This window comes from Phalacrocorax carbo, chromosome 8 (genome assembly GCF_963921805.1).
Source record: "Phalacrocorax carbo chromosome 8, bPhaCar2.1, whole genome shotgun sequence".
In the NCBI taxonomy this organism is placed as follows: Eukaryota; Metazoa; Chordata; class Aves; order Suliformes; family Phalacrocoracidae; genus Phalacrocorax; species Phalacrocorax carbo.
In genome coordinates this window covers 41,134,637-41,149,483 of record NC_087520.1, presented here as the reverse complement: position 1 = coordinate 41,149,483, position 14,847 = coordinate 41,134,637, and the positions used below count along the sequence as shown (strand labels likewise).

Sequence of the window (14,847 nt, the reverse complement as noted above, 5' to 3'; positions counted from 1 at the left end):
AACAACTATACCAGACACGTGTTTTTAGGGAAGTTCTCAGATATATGATATGGTTTCTATTAACTTTAAAAGGACATACGCAAATATCCAAGGTGGCTTTTAGATCTCAATTACTATTAATAATGAGCTCATATGTGTTTTCAATTTCCCTTTTTCTGAGTTCTAACATTTTAAAGCAGATAGCATCTCCAATTCTTAAGGATTTTATGTTACTTGTTAAATATTCTGGTTTTTCAATTTAACTCTACAATCAAATTTATGGACTGAAACTAGGATTTAAAAGTACCAGCCTAGGAGCAATTTTTGCTTCCTTTAAACTAGGTTTTTATTTTATTCTTAAATAAAGTAAAAGCTGACAGGAAATATATCTTTGTGAAATTAGAATTTCAATGTCATTCAAAAGTTTAAAAGTTCTTACCTTTACAACTGATTACAGAGAAGAGTTGATGACTATTATTTTCAATTAAACAATGCAGTTTGAAAATTAGTTCTGCAAAATAAGGAAAGACTGTCCCAGAGAAAGCTATTCAATGACCCTAGAAAAGAGACAGTCTAAAAATTCTAAATGTGAGGCTCTCCGTACTTACTCTTTTGATTTTGAAGGCACAGTGTGTTTGGACTTGAACAAACTTGCCAGCAGAACAAGTCTCAGGTTCTTTGCTCAGGCATAAACTGTATCTACATTGCAGCAGAGCCACTTTCAGCTAGAATTTGTGGGGAAAGTACCCGTGAGATGATGCTAAGCCAGGTGAGGTTCCTTACAGGATGCTGTTTTACAGACCTGCTACAGGTTCAGTCCTGTGCACTGCCTCATATTGACAATTCTGGCAGGAATTGTTTGCACTCTGCTCTTATCTTTTCTATTCATCTTTCATACATCTTCCTTGAGTCTAAGTCCAGCTAGAAGAAGCTGAGTGGGACTCTTGCCACCCACTGTGTCCCTTTTGAGAAAGGATGCTCCATGCAAAACTCTTTGGATTTAACCAACGGAGGTCAGAGAGGAGGTATCTCACAGAACGGAGAATGTACAAAGCTGAGCCTCAGCTCTGGCAGATGAGTACCTTTAAGGGCTAAGAATCATAGAATCATTCAGGTTGGAAAAAACCCTTAAGATCATTGGATACATGATAGAAATTAGTAATACCAGAATCTTTAAAACTGGAACTTGACACTGTGAAACTCTGCCAGCACATCAAACAGATACTGCACCCTCATGAGGCTAAACCACAGCCCAGCATTGTACAGTAACACACCTGCACAAGCAGGGGTACATTCAACAAATTATCCACTAAAATGAAAGTTCAAGCTTACAGTAATGCAAGCCAGAATATTAAAAGGAAAATACAAAGACTTTTAATAAAAGGTTAGAAGGGGCAACAATTACTTGCATACATTTTTTTGAATGCCACTACATACTTGTGTGTTGTGTTGCTATAAAGAAGTCTCTTGTAATCTCTAAAGTCTCTAAAATGCCACAGAACATGTAAAGCTTTTATAAAATCAATACTTATAGTGAAGGAACGTGAAGACTTAGCTGAATGGTATTAAAGGTCTACTTTTGGTACCTCACCTGCAAGAGTACAGTTCAACTACTAAAAGTCAAAATTGGACAGCTCCATTGTCCAGAGACTTCAGAAAGTGCAACTGAAATACAACAGTCATAACTCAAAGGCTGCAAAGGCAGCCACAGAACACATGCACCAGAGGAAAAGATTACTCCAACAACGTTTCTTAGAGTGCTGCTGTGCAGCCCTCCAGCATGATGCACTAAACAAGCTATAGCCACTATGTGTGAAGTATATTCTCTGCTATTTACATACATATGCTTAGTTTAGCTTTAATTTTTGTACTAGATATTCTTCTTTTTATTCCTTAAAATGAGAAAGTAAATTAAAAGTTCATAACCCTTCATCCCAAGATATCAGGCCATGAATTAACTTCAGCTATTATGGCCAGAAACATCCAGTGATCAACTTGTTAAATTTAATAGCTCAAATAATCTAATAATTCTAATTTTAAGAAGTCTAAATTATGGAACACATTAATGATGTAATATTGCACCAAGATTACCTATAAAACTGGATTCAGTGGCAGCAGATGTTAACTGAGACCCCTTCTCAAAGTAGAATGTAGCGGAACTGGAGGCCTCCTTATTCAGTCCTGGCTGGACCACTTCATTTCCTACCAGAGATAATAAAGGGGATAGGTTTCCTACCTAACTGGGAGGAATGCTTGTAGCCTAGTCTCACAAGGGACATTCCAACTTTGAAATTCTCTTCAAGTTAATAAACTTCAGGACACGATGAGACGTCCATCACTGACAAAAACCTTACTGAAAAGACAAAAGTAGTGCGACCCCTTTGCAAACAAGACACACTGAGAGTTTGGCTGCATAATATATTCTCATTAGCACTCACAAACTGCGAGTCATTTCGGTTTTTTTAATTACAATTATGGAAAGCTTTTTCATAAACAGGTAAAACATCATGGGAGGTGGTATGATTCTGCCACGTAAATTAATAATGTGCTTGTTGCTTAAGTGTGACCAACAGCCTGCTTTAGTTGATGCCTGTTCCTAGCAGAGATTACGTTTATTTATGAGGGTAGAGAAAGGAGCCAGGACCAAAACTATACAAGAAACACGAATAATGAAGTCCATTTGGCTTTACTGTTAACAATACGGCACTCAAGGGATTCTCACTGGCCACTGAAACTGCTTTCCCAGGCTTTCCTAGAGTATTTAATAAAAGGGCAAAGGAGCTTAGGCAATGTCAGTGACAGACTCAGGACACGAGTTGTACTAGATAATGCCTTCTCTTGGAAAGTGCTAAAATGACAACTGCTAAAACAGGCATTCTGGTGATAACAATTATAATAATTATAAAACTTTAAAGTTTAATATCAAAATTGATTAAGCAAGTAATTTTTCTCTATATCATTTTATTCAGCTAATGCATAAAGAACTTAGGTTTGGGGTTTTTTTTTAATTTAAGATTACATATTAGACTTGAGAATCTTTCATTATAGAAGAAATCCAGTTACTAGAACACGTCATTCTTCTAAGTCATTTAGACAACCATTTCAGTTTATACAGCTTGTCTGTAATGCATCTGATGCTTTATTCTTCCTAGGATGAATGAAGAATTAAGCTGATGCACATCCTGGAATTAATCCAGCATTTTCAACTGGCACAAATTCTGTTTCAATGGGCTGGATACTCTCTGAAAGATAAAGAAGCACTTTAAATGCAAAGCTCAGTCAAAATTCTTTCACTGCAAGAATCAAACAAAAAATCATATATTTGAATCCCCTGGTTATTCAGATCTTGCTTCTTCCTCAAAAATAGTAAAAATTCAAAATTAGTTATAACCAGATGCTGTGTCTGCAACTTCTGTTAAGAGGAGTGACAATTAATAGCGAGAACACCTTGCAATAAGTTACTTCAAGTTAAAGCACGCTCACCCTCCCAGTTGAATAGCTCCCACTTCGAACATGTTCTTCTTGTTACCATTCCAGGACAAAATATGTCCAAATAAGGCTTTTGAACAGAAGATAAATGTATAAATATCTCATCTTTGTAACTTTAGTAACCTTGCCCCATGGTAGAGTTAGGGGATTGATTTTGTTTTGACCAAGTGCCTTCCAACTTCAAAATTTTTGGTTCTGAACAAATCCATTTCAAAGGAAAACTCAGGTTTGTGCCAGAACCTCTTGATTTGAAGTAGCTCAGAATTAAGTCACATATCAGGGCATGATAAAATGCTTACGAATTCTGAATTCTACAATCATTAGTTTCACGGAACAGAATAAATAGCATCACAGATACATAAGAATGCTGTGCTATTGTAAATACCAAGATGCCATTACGTAAGCCTAATAGAGGTTATCTAATTTAAACACAGCTGAAGCAAGAAAGAGATTGCATCCTTTTTTTGAAGTTGTTTTTCTCTATTTATATGTTCAAACTCTTACCTAATCCTTCCTCTGCAAAATTATGTAATTTTTTCAATGTTTTCAAGGTAATTACAGAACTAAAATGGGTGGTACCTTTTTAAGCCAGTGTCTGTTCTGCTTTCTTGCTGTTCTAAGTGCCTGAAAATGTGAGACCACTGCCTAGACCTTGAACGCAGTATCAAGAATATGAAAGCACCAGAAGTATGTGTGAAGATGGATAACATTTCCTCAGCAACTATACTTCCTTTCCCCCTCAGCAAATACAGCTTCCACTGAGAAACCCACAGAAGTGCTACAACAAATTCAGGCTTCAGTGTTCCTGCTGACACATCTCTTTTCATCCTCATCTCCAGTACCTGCAGACTTCTTATTCGCAGACAGAAAATTAACACAGTACAAAGTACAGATTAAAGAACACATTTTGCCTCAAGTTTGTTCTACATATGGTACAGCACATGATTAGCTGCCTGTGAAGCCAAAAGATCCTTTAGATCCTTCCAAAAGATCAAGGTAGTATATCTCCAGCCATCAACCAGATGTTCAATTATTAGTATCTGCAATGCATAGCAGACCAACCTCATCTTGTTTTGCTAGATAAACAGGTAGGATTTCCATAAACCTATGGATAGTGGAATTAAATTATAAATTACTACAGCAGGTAAGCCATTCCTTGTTATCAGTGTGGTAAATAAGGGCTGTTGGATGCACATCAATCACACTTGAAACCGAATCAGACAATTACTGAAACATAAGTATATATGGGATTGGGAGCAGCCCTGCAGAGAAGGACTTGGGGGTACCGGTGGATGAAAAACTGGACATGAGCTAGCAATGTGCGCTTGCAGCACATTCAGACATTCAGCATTGCACTCCAAAACCCGTCCTCTCTCACTTTGAGAGCAAAAACATCTATGAAAGTCTTTTCAAAAATATTTTGCTAGTCTTTTCATAAGATGTTTCTTAATGTACTAACTTCTAAAGCATATAATCCTTTCAGGTACAAAGAGGCTCATTCCTTTAGCCCTTGCAGTCCTGTGTACCTCCTCTGCATTACTGAAATTACTCATGAAGTAAAGTTACAGGATGGGCTAAAATTTGGTTTTTTACCTCTAAGGTGCCACAGTTATCCTGGATAACAGCCTTTTATACTGTTAAGTACTAACATGTACAGATATTAGCACCCCAGAATATCAGGTAACACACCAGGTCAAATTACAACTTAAAAAAAATCCCTAGACTTAAGGGAGCTTAAGGTCAGTATTGTTGACGCAACCACTTACTTCAGATACCTGGACTGAAATGCTTAGACATGGCTGTTAAGAGTCCCTTGAGATTCTGTTTAGCTCCATGGAGGTTATGAAGAATAACATCCACTCATTCAGGAAAACTGGGTTATCAATGTGCCCTGCAGAGTACCCAGAGAGGCACAGACCATAAACAGCTATTTGTAGTCGATTTAAAAAGGGAGAACACAGGTTATCCTCAGTCCTGTACTCTAACTATTCACTTATCCTAAAATATGTAAACTTTCTTTCTTTCTTCCCTCCCTTTTAGGATAAATAACTAAGTATGATTTGAAAATATTATAATCTACATTTTTGAAGCATTACAGAAGGGAAAAGAAGGTCATGACTTCACAGAATGCATGCATCACTTCGTATACTGAACAGACACCTGAGAATCAAGTTTGTTCTTTAAGAATCCTTGTAAAAATAATTCAAGGAATTTTCAGTGTCTTTTACAGTAATAATTTTGCATAACTAATGCACTAAAGATGACCAGTGAAACCCTGCCATAAAATTCAAGATAGTCAGGGCATGACTACCGAGCTTAGGTTGTTCTGACCTGCGAGCAGCTATCTGGCAAGAAAGTTGACTTGTGTCATCCTGTTATTCACAAGATACAGTGCACATATGCTACATGAAATACCTAGCTGGTAACTAAGCTGTAAGGTCAGGTACCATGGCATCAGGTATAACGTGGACATTACTGATGTCAAATACCTGTGCTACATCAGCACTATGGTAAAACAGCACCCTCTCTCGGGTCACACTGAAGAATATGTTACTGCAGAATGAATCATCCAGACACTTTAAGCAGCTGGTTCAACTGGCAACTGCTCGATATTTCCAACCAACCTGATCTTTTGGGGTGAAAACACCCAAAGTTTGAGCAGTTTGTACCTTCTGAAAAGCTGACTACACCCTTCTATGCCCAACATCACAGGGCAGAGCTGCTGCCATCGGCTGGTGAAAGGAGGCTACGAAAGGCTCCTGGCTGAGCAGCTTTGAGCAGAGCTGCCTTGACCAAACGAAGGGGGACAGAAACCTGTGAGCAGGGCCCTGCACTGCTGCTGTCAACATCACAACTGAGCCCCTCTCTGGGTTCATTGTTGGATCTTCCTTCTGGTCGTGTATGAAGAGGAACCTGCTAGCTACAGGTTAACATTTATCCCAAAATCTGCATCCACGTTCAAGAGGATCCCAGAACTACAAGAAGATAGAATTTAGCCATTTTTTGACAGTATTAGGAAGAATCATGTAACAAAGGCATACATCTTCAGTGCAACAAGAACCTAACCTCTTCCTTCACCCAAAGATCTCAAAATACTCTGCAAACAGCGTGACCCTTTGCAAGAGCTCTGTTGAATAAAAACCGCCTTCCATTTTGTGAATTCTTATTTTGACAAGGAACCCACTACTCCCCACATCTCCTTCTAGTCAGGACTAGAAATGTTTATGAAGTCTTATCTCCTAAAATGAGACAACACAGAAGAATTAGATTAGGAAAATGATGTAAAGCAACTGTTCAGATGAACAATTTTAATCAGCCTTAGTGAATGGTGTTCACTAAATAGCAAATACCGCTGATGTTGAAATCCTTTTATCTTCTCAGTGTGGAAGAGATACAATAAGTTTTTCCATTACTGGAACTCACAGGAAAAAGTACTATAAGCACTTTGGATTGTCATCTCCACATCACCAGATGTATGACACTTTCCACAAGCAATACTGTACAGTGAACAAGTGTCCTAAGAAGAAGGCAATGTTAACATTTTCGGAGGGTCTAACTTACACACTCGCCTAAAGTCTTTAAGCTCCATACAACTGGCTTCCTGCTTTATTAATATTTGTACAGCACGTCCAATTTGAGCTTCAGAAACACAAATGAAACAAGCACCACCACAAGCTTGGGCAGTGAAGAAGTGCAATGCCACCTTTATTACAGAACAGAAATCAGTTTTCTGAAGGTCACTCAGGAAACCTCTGTCAGAGCCAAGAATAAACCCAGACTAGCGTTTTTACCCCTAGCCCAGTCCTCCTTTAAAAATATCCCAGTCTAATACAGAAAGTGTTATTCTAATTTTGAACATTACAATTCTCTCTACTTCCATTCACAATATGGATGCTGTTTTCACCTTTTTAGTACTATTCTAATAAATTGGTTTTATATCTTTTAGTAAGACCATTAATGTGGTTGGTTCTGACCTATTTTTAAGTATTGTTCTCTTCTCTCAACCCACTGTTAATGAAAAACAAAGCACAATTAAGTAATACCAAAAAGAAATCAATCAAATAGCACAAACGAGTAGAAAAAGGTTTATTTCCCCAGATGAAGTACTTCCCTGCTTCCTGAGACAGTACTGTTGGCATGCTTTGTATTTTTACGACAAAAATAATTTTACTAGTTAATTATTTTGAATTGCAAAGGGAACCAGATGAACTGACATACTGTGAAAGAATAATTAATTATTTCATTGCTCACTCTAACTTGCATTGTTCACTACAACTGTTTATTTAGCTCTATTTAATTGCCGATTTAAGGATTTCTTTGCAGCCTGTTTCAGCTTCATTGCAACTCAGGTTGTGGCAGATAACACCCCACTTACACTGCAAGTGGTTCTATCCTGACACATCTGTCCCTAGCCTGCAATTCCACGTATTAAGGAGATCTCCTCAAGTGTAACGTAGGCTGAATCTCCACATGGTGGGATATATGGAAGGCATGCTCTGAAATACCTGGTTCTTTAACATGAAAATTGGTAGTGGAGACCAGGTTTATTTTTAAAAAAAGAAACAGTTCCAGGACAAACATTCCATTATACATAAAGTAAAACTGGAAGTCCATTTATTGGCTTACAGAATTTACAGATGGCAACATAGAATCTATGATGCACTCAGAAAGCCCATAAAGTCTTAGGTAAAGCAGGGTCTCACAGGAAATGAAAGAGCATGAACAAATGGGTTGTGCAAAACGATGAGATCTGAGGGTGTCAAGTCTTAACATCAAATCCGCCAATGTAAAATGAGGACAATATTTACCCCCAGCTTTCACAGATGTCACCATTTTGAAGGAATGAGTGTTCCTTACCATTCTTTGAAGCCAAAAGGGACTATTTACTATAATGAGAAATAAAACTGACAGTCGTTTAAGAGCAGAAGCTGTACAGTATCTTAACTACATCTTTATTATATTAATATTTACTCTAATTATGAGATAATCTGACACAATTTGCTCACTGTAGATAACACAGCAGGCAGAAAACAAGAAAAAGCAGGATGTAGAAAAAGAGAGAGGTATCAATCCTGCAAACTGTCCTGCATGGAGGTATCACAAAGCCCAGATGACAAAATGTCACTCAGAGGTTAACAGCTGCCTATTCAAATACAAGGATTTACCTAAACAACATGGAGTGCAAGGTCAGAGACACTGTTCAGATAGTACAAAGCTCTATAAGCTATTAGAAGAAAGTGGCTAAACATGTGAAGTTTCCATTCATGGAGATATTCAATACCAACATGGTCCCAAGTAACCGCCCTGGCTGAACCTGCCTTGTGCGGGGGTTTCAACTGGGCAATATCTAGCATTTCCTTCCAACCTCAACTATTCTGCAATTCTGCAATATTCCATTCAAATGTAATCTGTTTGATCAGAAGACAGACATCAACTGTCATAACCTACTGTGAGACTCCTCAAAGATACAACACTCTGTGTTAGCAGATCTCAGGGAAAATTCAGGACTCTCTTGTACCTTCCAGGTGATTAAACACTTGGGAAAACTTTCTAAAAAACTTCATCAAGTAGGTATTATGCATAAATCCAGAAGGTATATACAGCACTACGGAATTAATATATTGTAGTATTTGTTACTAAAATTACTTTATTAGTAAGTGATTTTTCTGCTTCCGAGCTAGATTTCTCACGCCTTTGTGAACGCATCATTGATTATACATCTGCAAGGAATTTTAAGGGATGCTTCAAGCCTGCCTCAAACCCACCCTTCTGCCCATACAGGCAGGGAAATCAGCTACAATTGAAGGATGCCCTCCAAACCAGACATTCCGCACATCTACATGGATGCAGCAGCTCTGTATAGTCAGGTTGTACAGCACAAGCTTAACACTGAAATTGATATTCAAGAGTCAGAGGTTCACCAGCAAGAAATCATTGCTAAAAGAAATTCTTTAATGCTCACAGAACTCTTTTGAGAATCTGCTTAGTTTTCATTCATGCTAGCCATCAATCGAAATAAAAACACAGCACACTGCGTCTACTTCTGTCAAGGTTTTGCAAAACAGAAACTTGCGTGTTTTAAGCAGTTTTGACACTGAATCTGCTTTTTGAGTTCTTTCTAACATTCCCCAAGTGATTCACGCTTCTGCAAAAGAAAAAGGGAAAATACAACAAAATAGACTTTGATAGCGTAATTCTTCGTTGTTTTCCTATTCCACCTCTCTCTCACAGTTTGCAGTGGCTTGCTGATGCTTAACTCTGGAGCTGTTCCGCTGCAGTCAGTCAGCACTCTCCATTGCTTTCTCACTGCCAGAAACATTTCAGACGCTGGATGAAGCGCAGCAGATTGCAGTTAGTGTGTTATGTGGTACAGGCTTGCGACGGACGCACCGGGATGTGGGACAGCCACGTTCATGGCCTCGAGAAATGCGAGGGCACAGGCCTCCTGGATAAGGTGGGTTATTGAAAGGCGGCTGTGGCATCTTTATACCAGCGTGTTACTGGTGTAGTCACCTGTCCCCCCAAAACTAAAGGGCTCTTTGGCCACAAGGACCCCCTCAAAGGTCCTCACGCCCCATGGCTGATACTTACAGGCACCCACTGAGGGAAAAGAACAAACACGGGGATGTGACACAGCTGGAAAGGGTTCAAAGACAACACGAGATTCCCCATTTTAAAGTGCCTCACGCTGTGAGCCAAGCTCTGGTCGAGGGTCCCTGGGGAAGGGAAGGGGAAAGCTGCATCTTGCATCCACGTAAATTGACACAACACGGCAATATCCAACTAACCGACGGTCACCGGGATTAAAACCCAACGCCTACCGAGAGACGTCCCGCCAGACGGCGCTCCCGCCCGGACCGCCTCGCCGCCATCTTACCGCTCGGCGCCCGCCCCCGCCGGACTCCATTTCCCGTGGGGCCCAGCGGCGCCGCCACCGCGGCTGCGCGGCGCTCCGGGAGGCGGCGGCCGGCGCAGCAGGTACGGGCGGGAGGCGGTGGCTGCGCGGGGCCGGGTGAGCCCCCTTCCCGCCCGCGGGGCTCCTCAGCGCGGCTCCGCGCTCCTGCAGCTCATCTCCGAGAGGGCTCCGGCCGCCACGGGCCGTGCTGCGGGGGCCCGATCCCGCCCGGGCTGCTCCGCCTGCCGTCGGCTGTACACGGAAGAGCCGCAAAACAAGGCCCGGGGAGGGGAGTTGAAGACTTAACTCTTCATAACAGCAGTTATATTTTTGCTTTTTTCACAGCAGTCATCTTTTCTCCAAGTCCAACCGGGGCAGAGTGTATTTCTGCCTCGCGTAGTAGATGGTGAAATGAAAAGCTTCAGTTAAAGCATGAAATGAATCTCTGAATAACTGAATGTGTAGTGACTTTAAGATTGATTTTTGATGTGTCTATTTACAATGTGTTTTATAGGTCAATTTCCTTAAATAGTGCCAAAGGAAAGAGGATGGAACCAGAAAATACTACCAAGGAAACAGTCCTCATTACTGGAGGAGGTGGTTATTTTGGCTTCCGGTTAGTGCATTAAATAGTTATTACATACAAGATTAAATGTTAAAGATTGCTGCTGGTGAGGCAACAAAATGTGTCTGTAAAAGGGATGACTGTGGGCCTGAGGTGCCTGATCCAGTTCACCCCACCCGATTCATCCTGGACCTCGGTTTTAAACAGCCATGCTCTCCTGTTTCCACATGTTTTAAGTAAATATCTTATTCTGTTTCCAAATGTCAAGCCTCAACTGACTTGCAGGCATTTACCTTTCTGGTCACCTTTGTAAAGGGGATTTAGATCACCATCTTTCAGCCTACTCCGAAGAGCAAGCCTACACTTGTATGCAGATCTTTCTCTGGACAGTAGGCCATGGCCTGCAAATAGTTACACACGTGCCTAGCTATATAGATTAAATACTCTGGCTGCTTTCAACTCTCAAGAATGTATTTGTTTTTATGGACAGTGATGTTTTAGGATTGGAGTTGTTCATAAGGTACATATTTCAGTGAAATCCATTTCCCCTTACTGTAGATGGCTCTGCAGGCCATGTAAAGAAAACAATCCTATTTTGAGCCCTTGACTATGTTCTAGAGTACCTTCAGAGTTATAACTGCTTACACAGGCGAGAGAGATGACAGTCATGAACAAAACGTAAGTTTCAAGTGTGCACGTGTGTGGAGGGAAATCTCAGAAGATACCTATCTAACTTCTGCTTGGCTTTTTCTTCCACTGTCTTCCCCCTTTAAGCACTACAAAAATACTACAGTTGCAGGAGAGGGGGAGAAGAATACCAGATTTATGCTTTGTGTCAATACCTGCATTTATACTTGTGATTTGGAGTAAAATGTAGACATGTAGCAAAATATTAATACCAGCTTAGAAGGAAGCATCTTGCTCATTCCTCTTCTCCATAAATTTCAAACACAATGACTAAGAGCAACCTGTTGTTCAGACAAAAGGAATAAGATAAAACCAGTAAGGTTTTTTTTTAATATTTGGCTACACGTTTACATCTGAAAAGGTTTGCTATTACTGATCTTTAGGGGACAGAAGCAGAGCAATAGCTGCTGAAAGCATTTCAGTTATTTCTGTTCTGAAGTTTCCTTTACAGCAGCTCTACCTTTTTTCATTTTTGTTTCCTCCAAAAGTATTGATGGAGCATAAGAAATTAATTCAGTATCTAAACTATGACAGCTGAATCTTCCCCATAGTACATGGCTGAATATGTAAAAGTCTCTCATCAGAAAAAAAAAAAAAAAAACAACAAACCAAAACAAAAGCCACCCAGTATCAAAATAGTTAAGTCTTCTTTTACCTCCAGGTGAAATGTTTCATGCATCATTATGCTATGTATACTAACATACGGTTTCTATCATGTTTTAGTTTAGGTTGTACCATATACCAAAAGGGAGTCAATGTGATTCTCTTTGATGTGAAGCCACTTCAAACCGTGCCAGAGGGAATAAAGTTCATGCAAGGGGATGTCTGCTGCCTGCCTGAACTGGAAGAGGCTCTTAGAGATGTAATCTGCGTATTCCATATTGCTTCCTATGGAATGTCTGGCAGGGAGCAGCTGAACCGAAAACTTATAGAAGATGTTAATGTGAAAGGAACAGAAAATGTCATCCAAGCCTGCAAAAGCAGAGGAGTGTCGAGTCTGGTTTATACAAGTACATATAATGTGATATTTGGAGGCCAGATTATAGAAAATGGGGACGAATCTCTGCCTTATCTACCTCTTCACCTCCATCCAGATCACTACTCCCGGACCAAATCTTTAGCTGAAATGAAGGTGCTGGAGGCAAATGGTGCCGAGCTTGGAAATGGGAAAGGTGTATTAAGGACTTGTGCCCTCCGACCAGCAGGCATCTATGGGCCTGGAGAACAAAGACATCTTCCAAGAATAGTCAGTTACATCGAAAGGGGACTGTTTAAATTTGTATATGGAGATCCTCTTAGTTTAGTAGAATTTGTACATGTAGACAATCTAGTTCAGGCTCATATCCTTGCCTCTGAGGCCCTCAAAGCCAAGAAAAACCACATAGCTGCAGGCCAAGCCTATTTTATTTCAGATGGCAGGCCTGTAAATAACTTTGAATTTTTCCGACCGTTAGTGGAGGGTCTGGGTTACAAGTTCCCAACCTGTCGTCTTCCTCTCTCCCTTGTCTACTTTTTTGCATTCCTTACTGAAGTTGTTCATTTTCTTGTAGGTCACATTTATAATTTTCAGCCTCTCCTCACCCGCACGGAGGTTTACAAAACTGGTGTCACACATTATTTTAGCATGGAGAAGGCCAGAAAGGAGCTGGGGTACGAGCCTCAGCAATATAGCCTGAATGAAGTGGTTGAGTGGTTTAGGTCTCAGGGATGTGGACCAAAGCCGAGAAAGTATACCATTATGCATCGTGTTAGGGATGGAGGATTGCTGTTGCTGCTGATTGCCATGATGCTCTCATGGTTTCCATCTGCAGTTACATTTTCACTCTGAAAGATGAAATGCTGAGTATGGAGGACAGAATTTAGTTATGTTCTCTGAGTATGCTTGGTTTCTGAGGGACAGGTAATAAAAATTTTTAAACCCCAAGAAAATACACATTTGTGTCGTTCCAGTAAATACCTTTTAACAGTTTTATCCCCAAGGAATGGAACTGCTGAGTAAAAAGGAGTAATTGTTATACATAGTTCCTCTTTGAAGTAAAACGATCAGATCACTAACAAGATGGAGCGCAGTATTACTGCAAACAGCGTTTTATTTTCGGGTACAACAGCACACTACAGTGACTGGAACAAATGTCCTTAGACTGACCCTTCTTCCTCCCTGATGGGAATATACTCTTCATCCCTGCCCTTTATCCCGGAGGAGTTTGTGCTGCCTGATCCAGAGGAGAACAAACTTATCCTTGGATCACGTTCCAAAACCCAGTTCTGCTTTCCAGCTTGGATGAATGTATGTCTAACCAAGATTAACTGATAAACTGCTAGACAATAAATAAATGCCTTTTTTTTTTTTTAACGAATACATTCTGGTATGCTTTTCTGAGTTAACTCTGTGATATCTAATGACATTTCTGGAAAATGCACAGTGGTGACTCTAAGTTATAGCAAAGTGCTTGAAGCAGCACAGATTTGTAGATTTTTCTAACAGTGAAATATGCCTGTTTAAAATGAATAAGCCAGCTAAAGTGCATTCATAAATAAGACCTATGATTTTTCCCAGCATTATTGAATGGTTAAACAAATAATCCATCAAAGACATTTGGTAAGTGATTACATTCATGTTCCATTGCTTATAAAACATTTTTAGCCTTTAATAATATTTCTTTAACAACTGACACCATTTTAATAGAACTTCACCTTTGTAGTAGGATGATAAACACTTGATACAATGAAACTCATAATTTTGTGGAGTTTTAAGAATAAGAATAGAAAATAACCTTGTTAAGTACAGGTCACCGCTGTCGCTAGCAACTCCCTCATCTCTGTCAGTTTAATGTAGGAAAAGACACTGAGAAACTTCATATCAAAACATTAAATCACAAAGTTGTTTCCCCTTAACCCATCAGCATTACAGTTTCAGTATTTCTTGATGAAAGGACAGTCCTTCAGGAAGTTCAGGCTTCTCTTTAAACTTTAGCCTTTCCATTTTAATAGCTGAGACGACACCGATCTTAAACTAATTTTGTGTAAGTTCCAGTTACTTCAGTTCTGTTAAACTCTACAGTGATTTAAGTGGGGAAGTGGAGACAGACAGTACTTCTACTGCACTGTTAAAGGATTCTCAGAAAACAGAAATGCTTACAGAAACCAAGCTAGGAGTCCACTGCCACCTGTCTTCAGAAGGAGATTTCTGTAGTTAATGACGACTGAAGACAGCATTACTTTCTGAATGTTG

At 39.8% G+C, this 14,847-nt stretch overlaps 1 protein-coding gene across 1 annotated transcript; it reads left to right on the top strand.

The window, feature by feature from the left end:
- Window positions 1–10,345: 10,345 nt before the first annotated feature.
- On the top strand, window positions 10,346–13,968 carry SDR42E1 (short chain dehydrogenase/reductase family 42E, member 1). Its single transcript, XM_064459654.1, has 3 exons — window positions 10,346–10,446; window positions 10,878–10,979; window positions 12,339–13,968. Exons 2-3 carry the CDS (start codon window positions 10,912–10,914, stop codon window positions 13,441–13,443), a joined length of 1,173 nt encoding a protein of 390 aa, XP_064315724.1. The 5' UTR covers window positions 10,346–10,446; window positions 10,878–10,911; the 3' UTR covers window positions 13,444–13,968.
- The last annotated feature ends 879 nt before the right edge of the window (window positions 13,969–14,847 follow it).

Excerpts from the sequence above, each read along its gene's own strand:
- SDR42E1 (XM_064459654.1), top strand. The coding sequence starts at position 10,912 with ATGGAACCAGAAAATACTACCAAGGAAACAGTCCTCATTACTGGAGGA. Across the intron at positions 10,980-12,338 it reads GGTGGTTATTTTGGCTTCCG|TTTAGGTTGTACCATATACC; the intron begins GTTAGTGCATTA and ends ATCATGTTTTAG.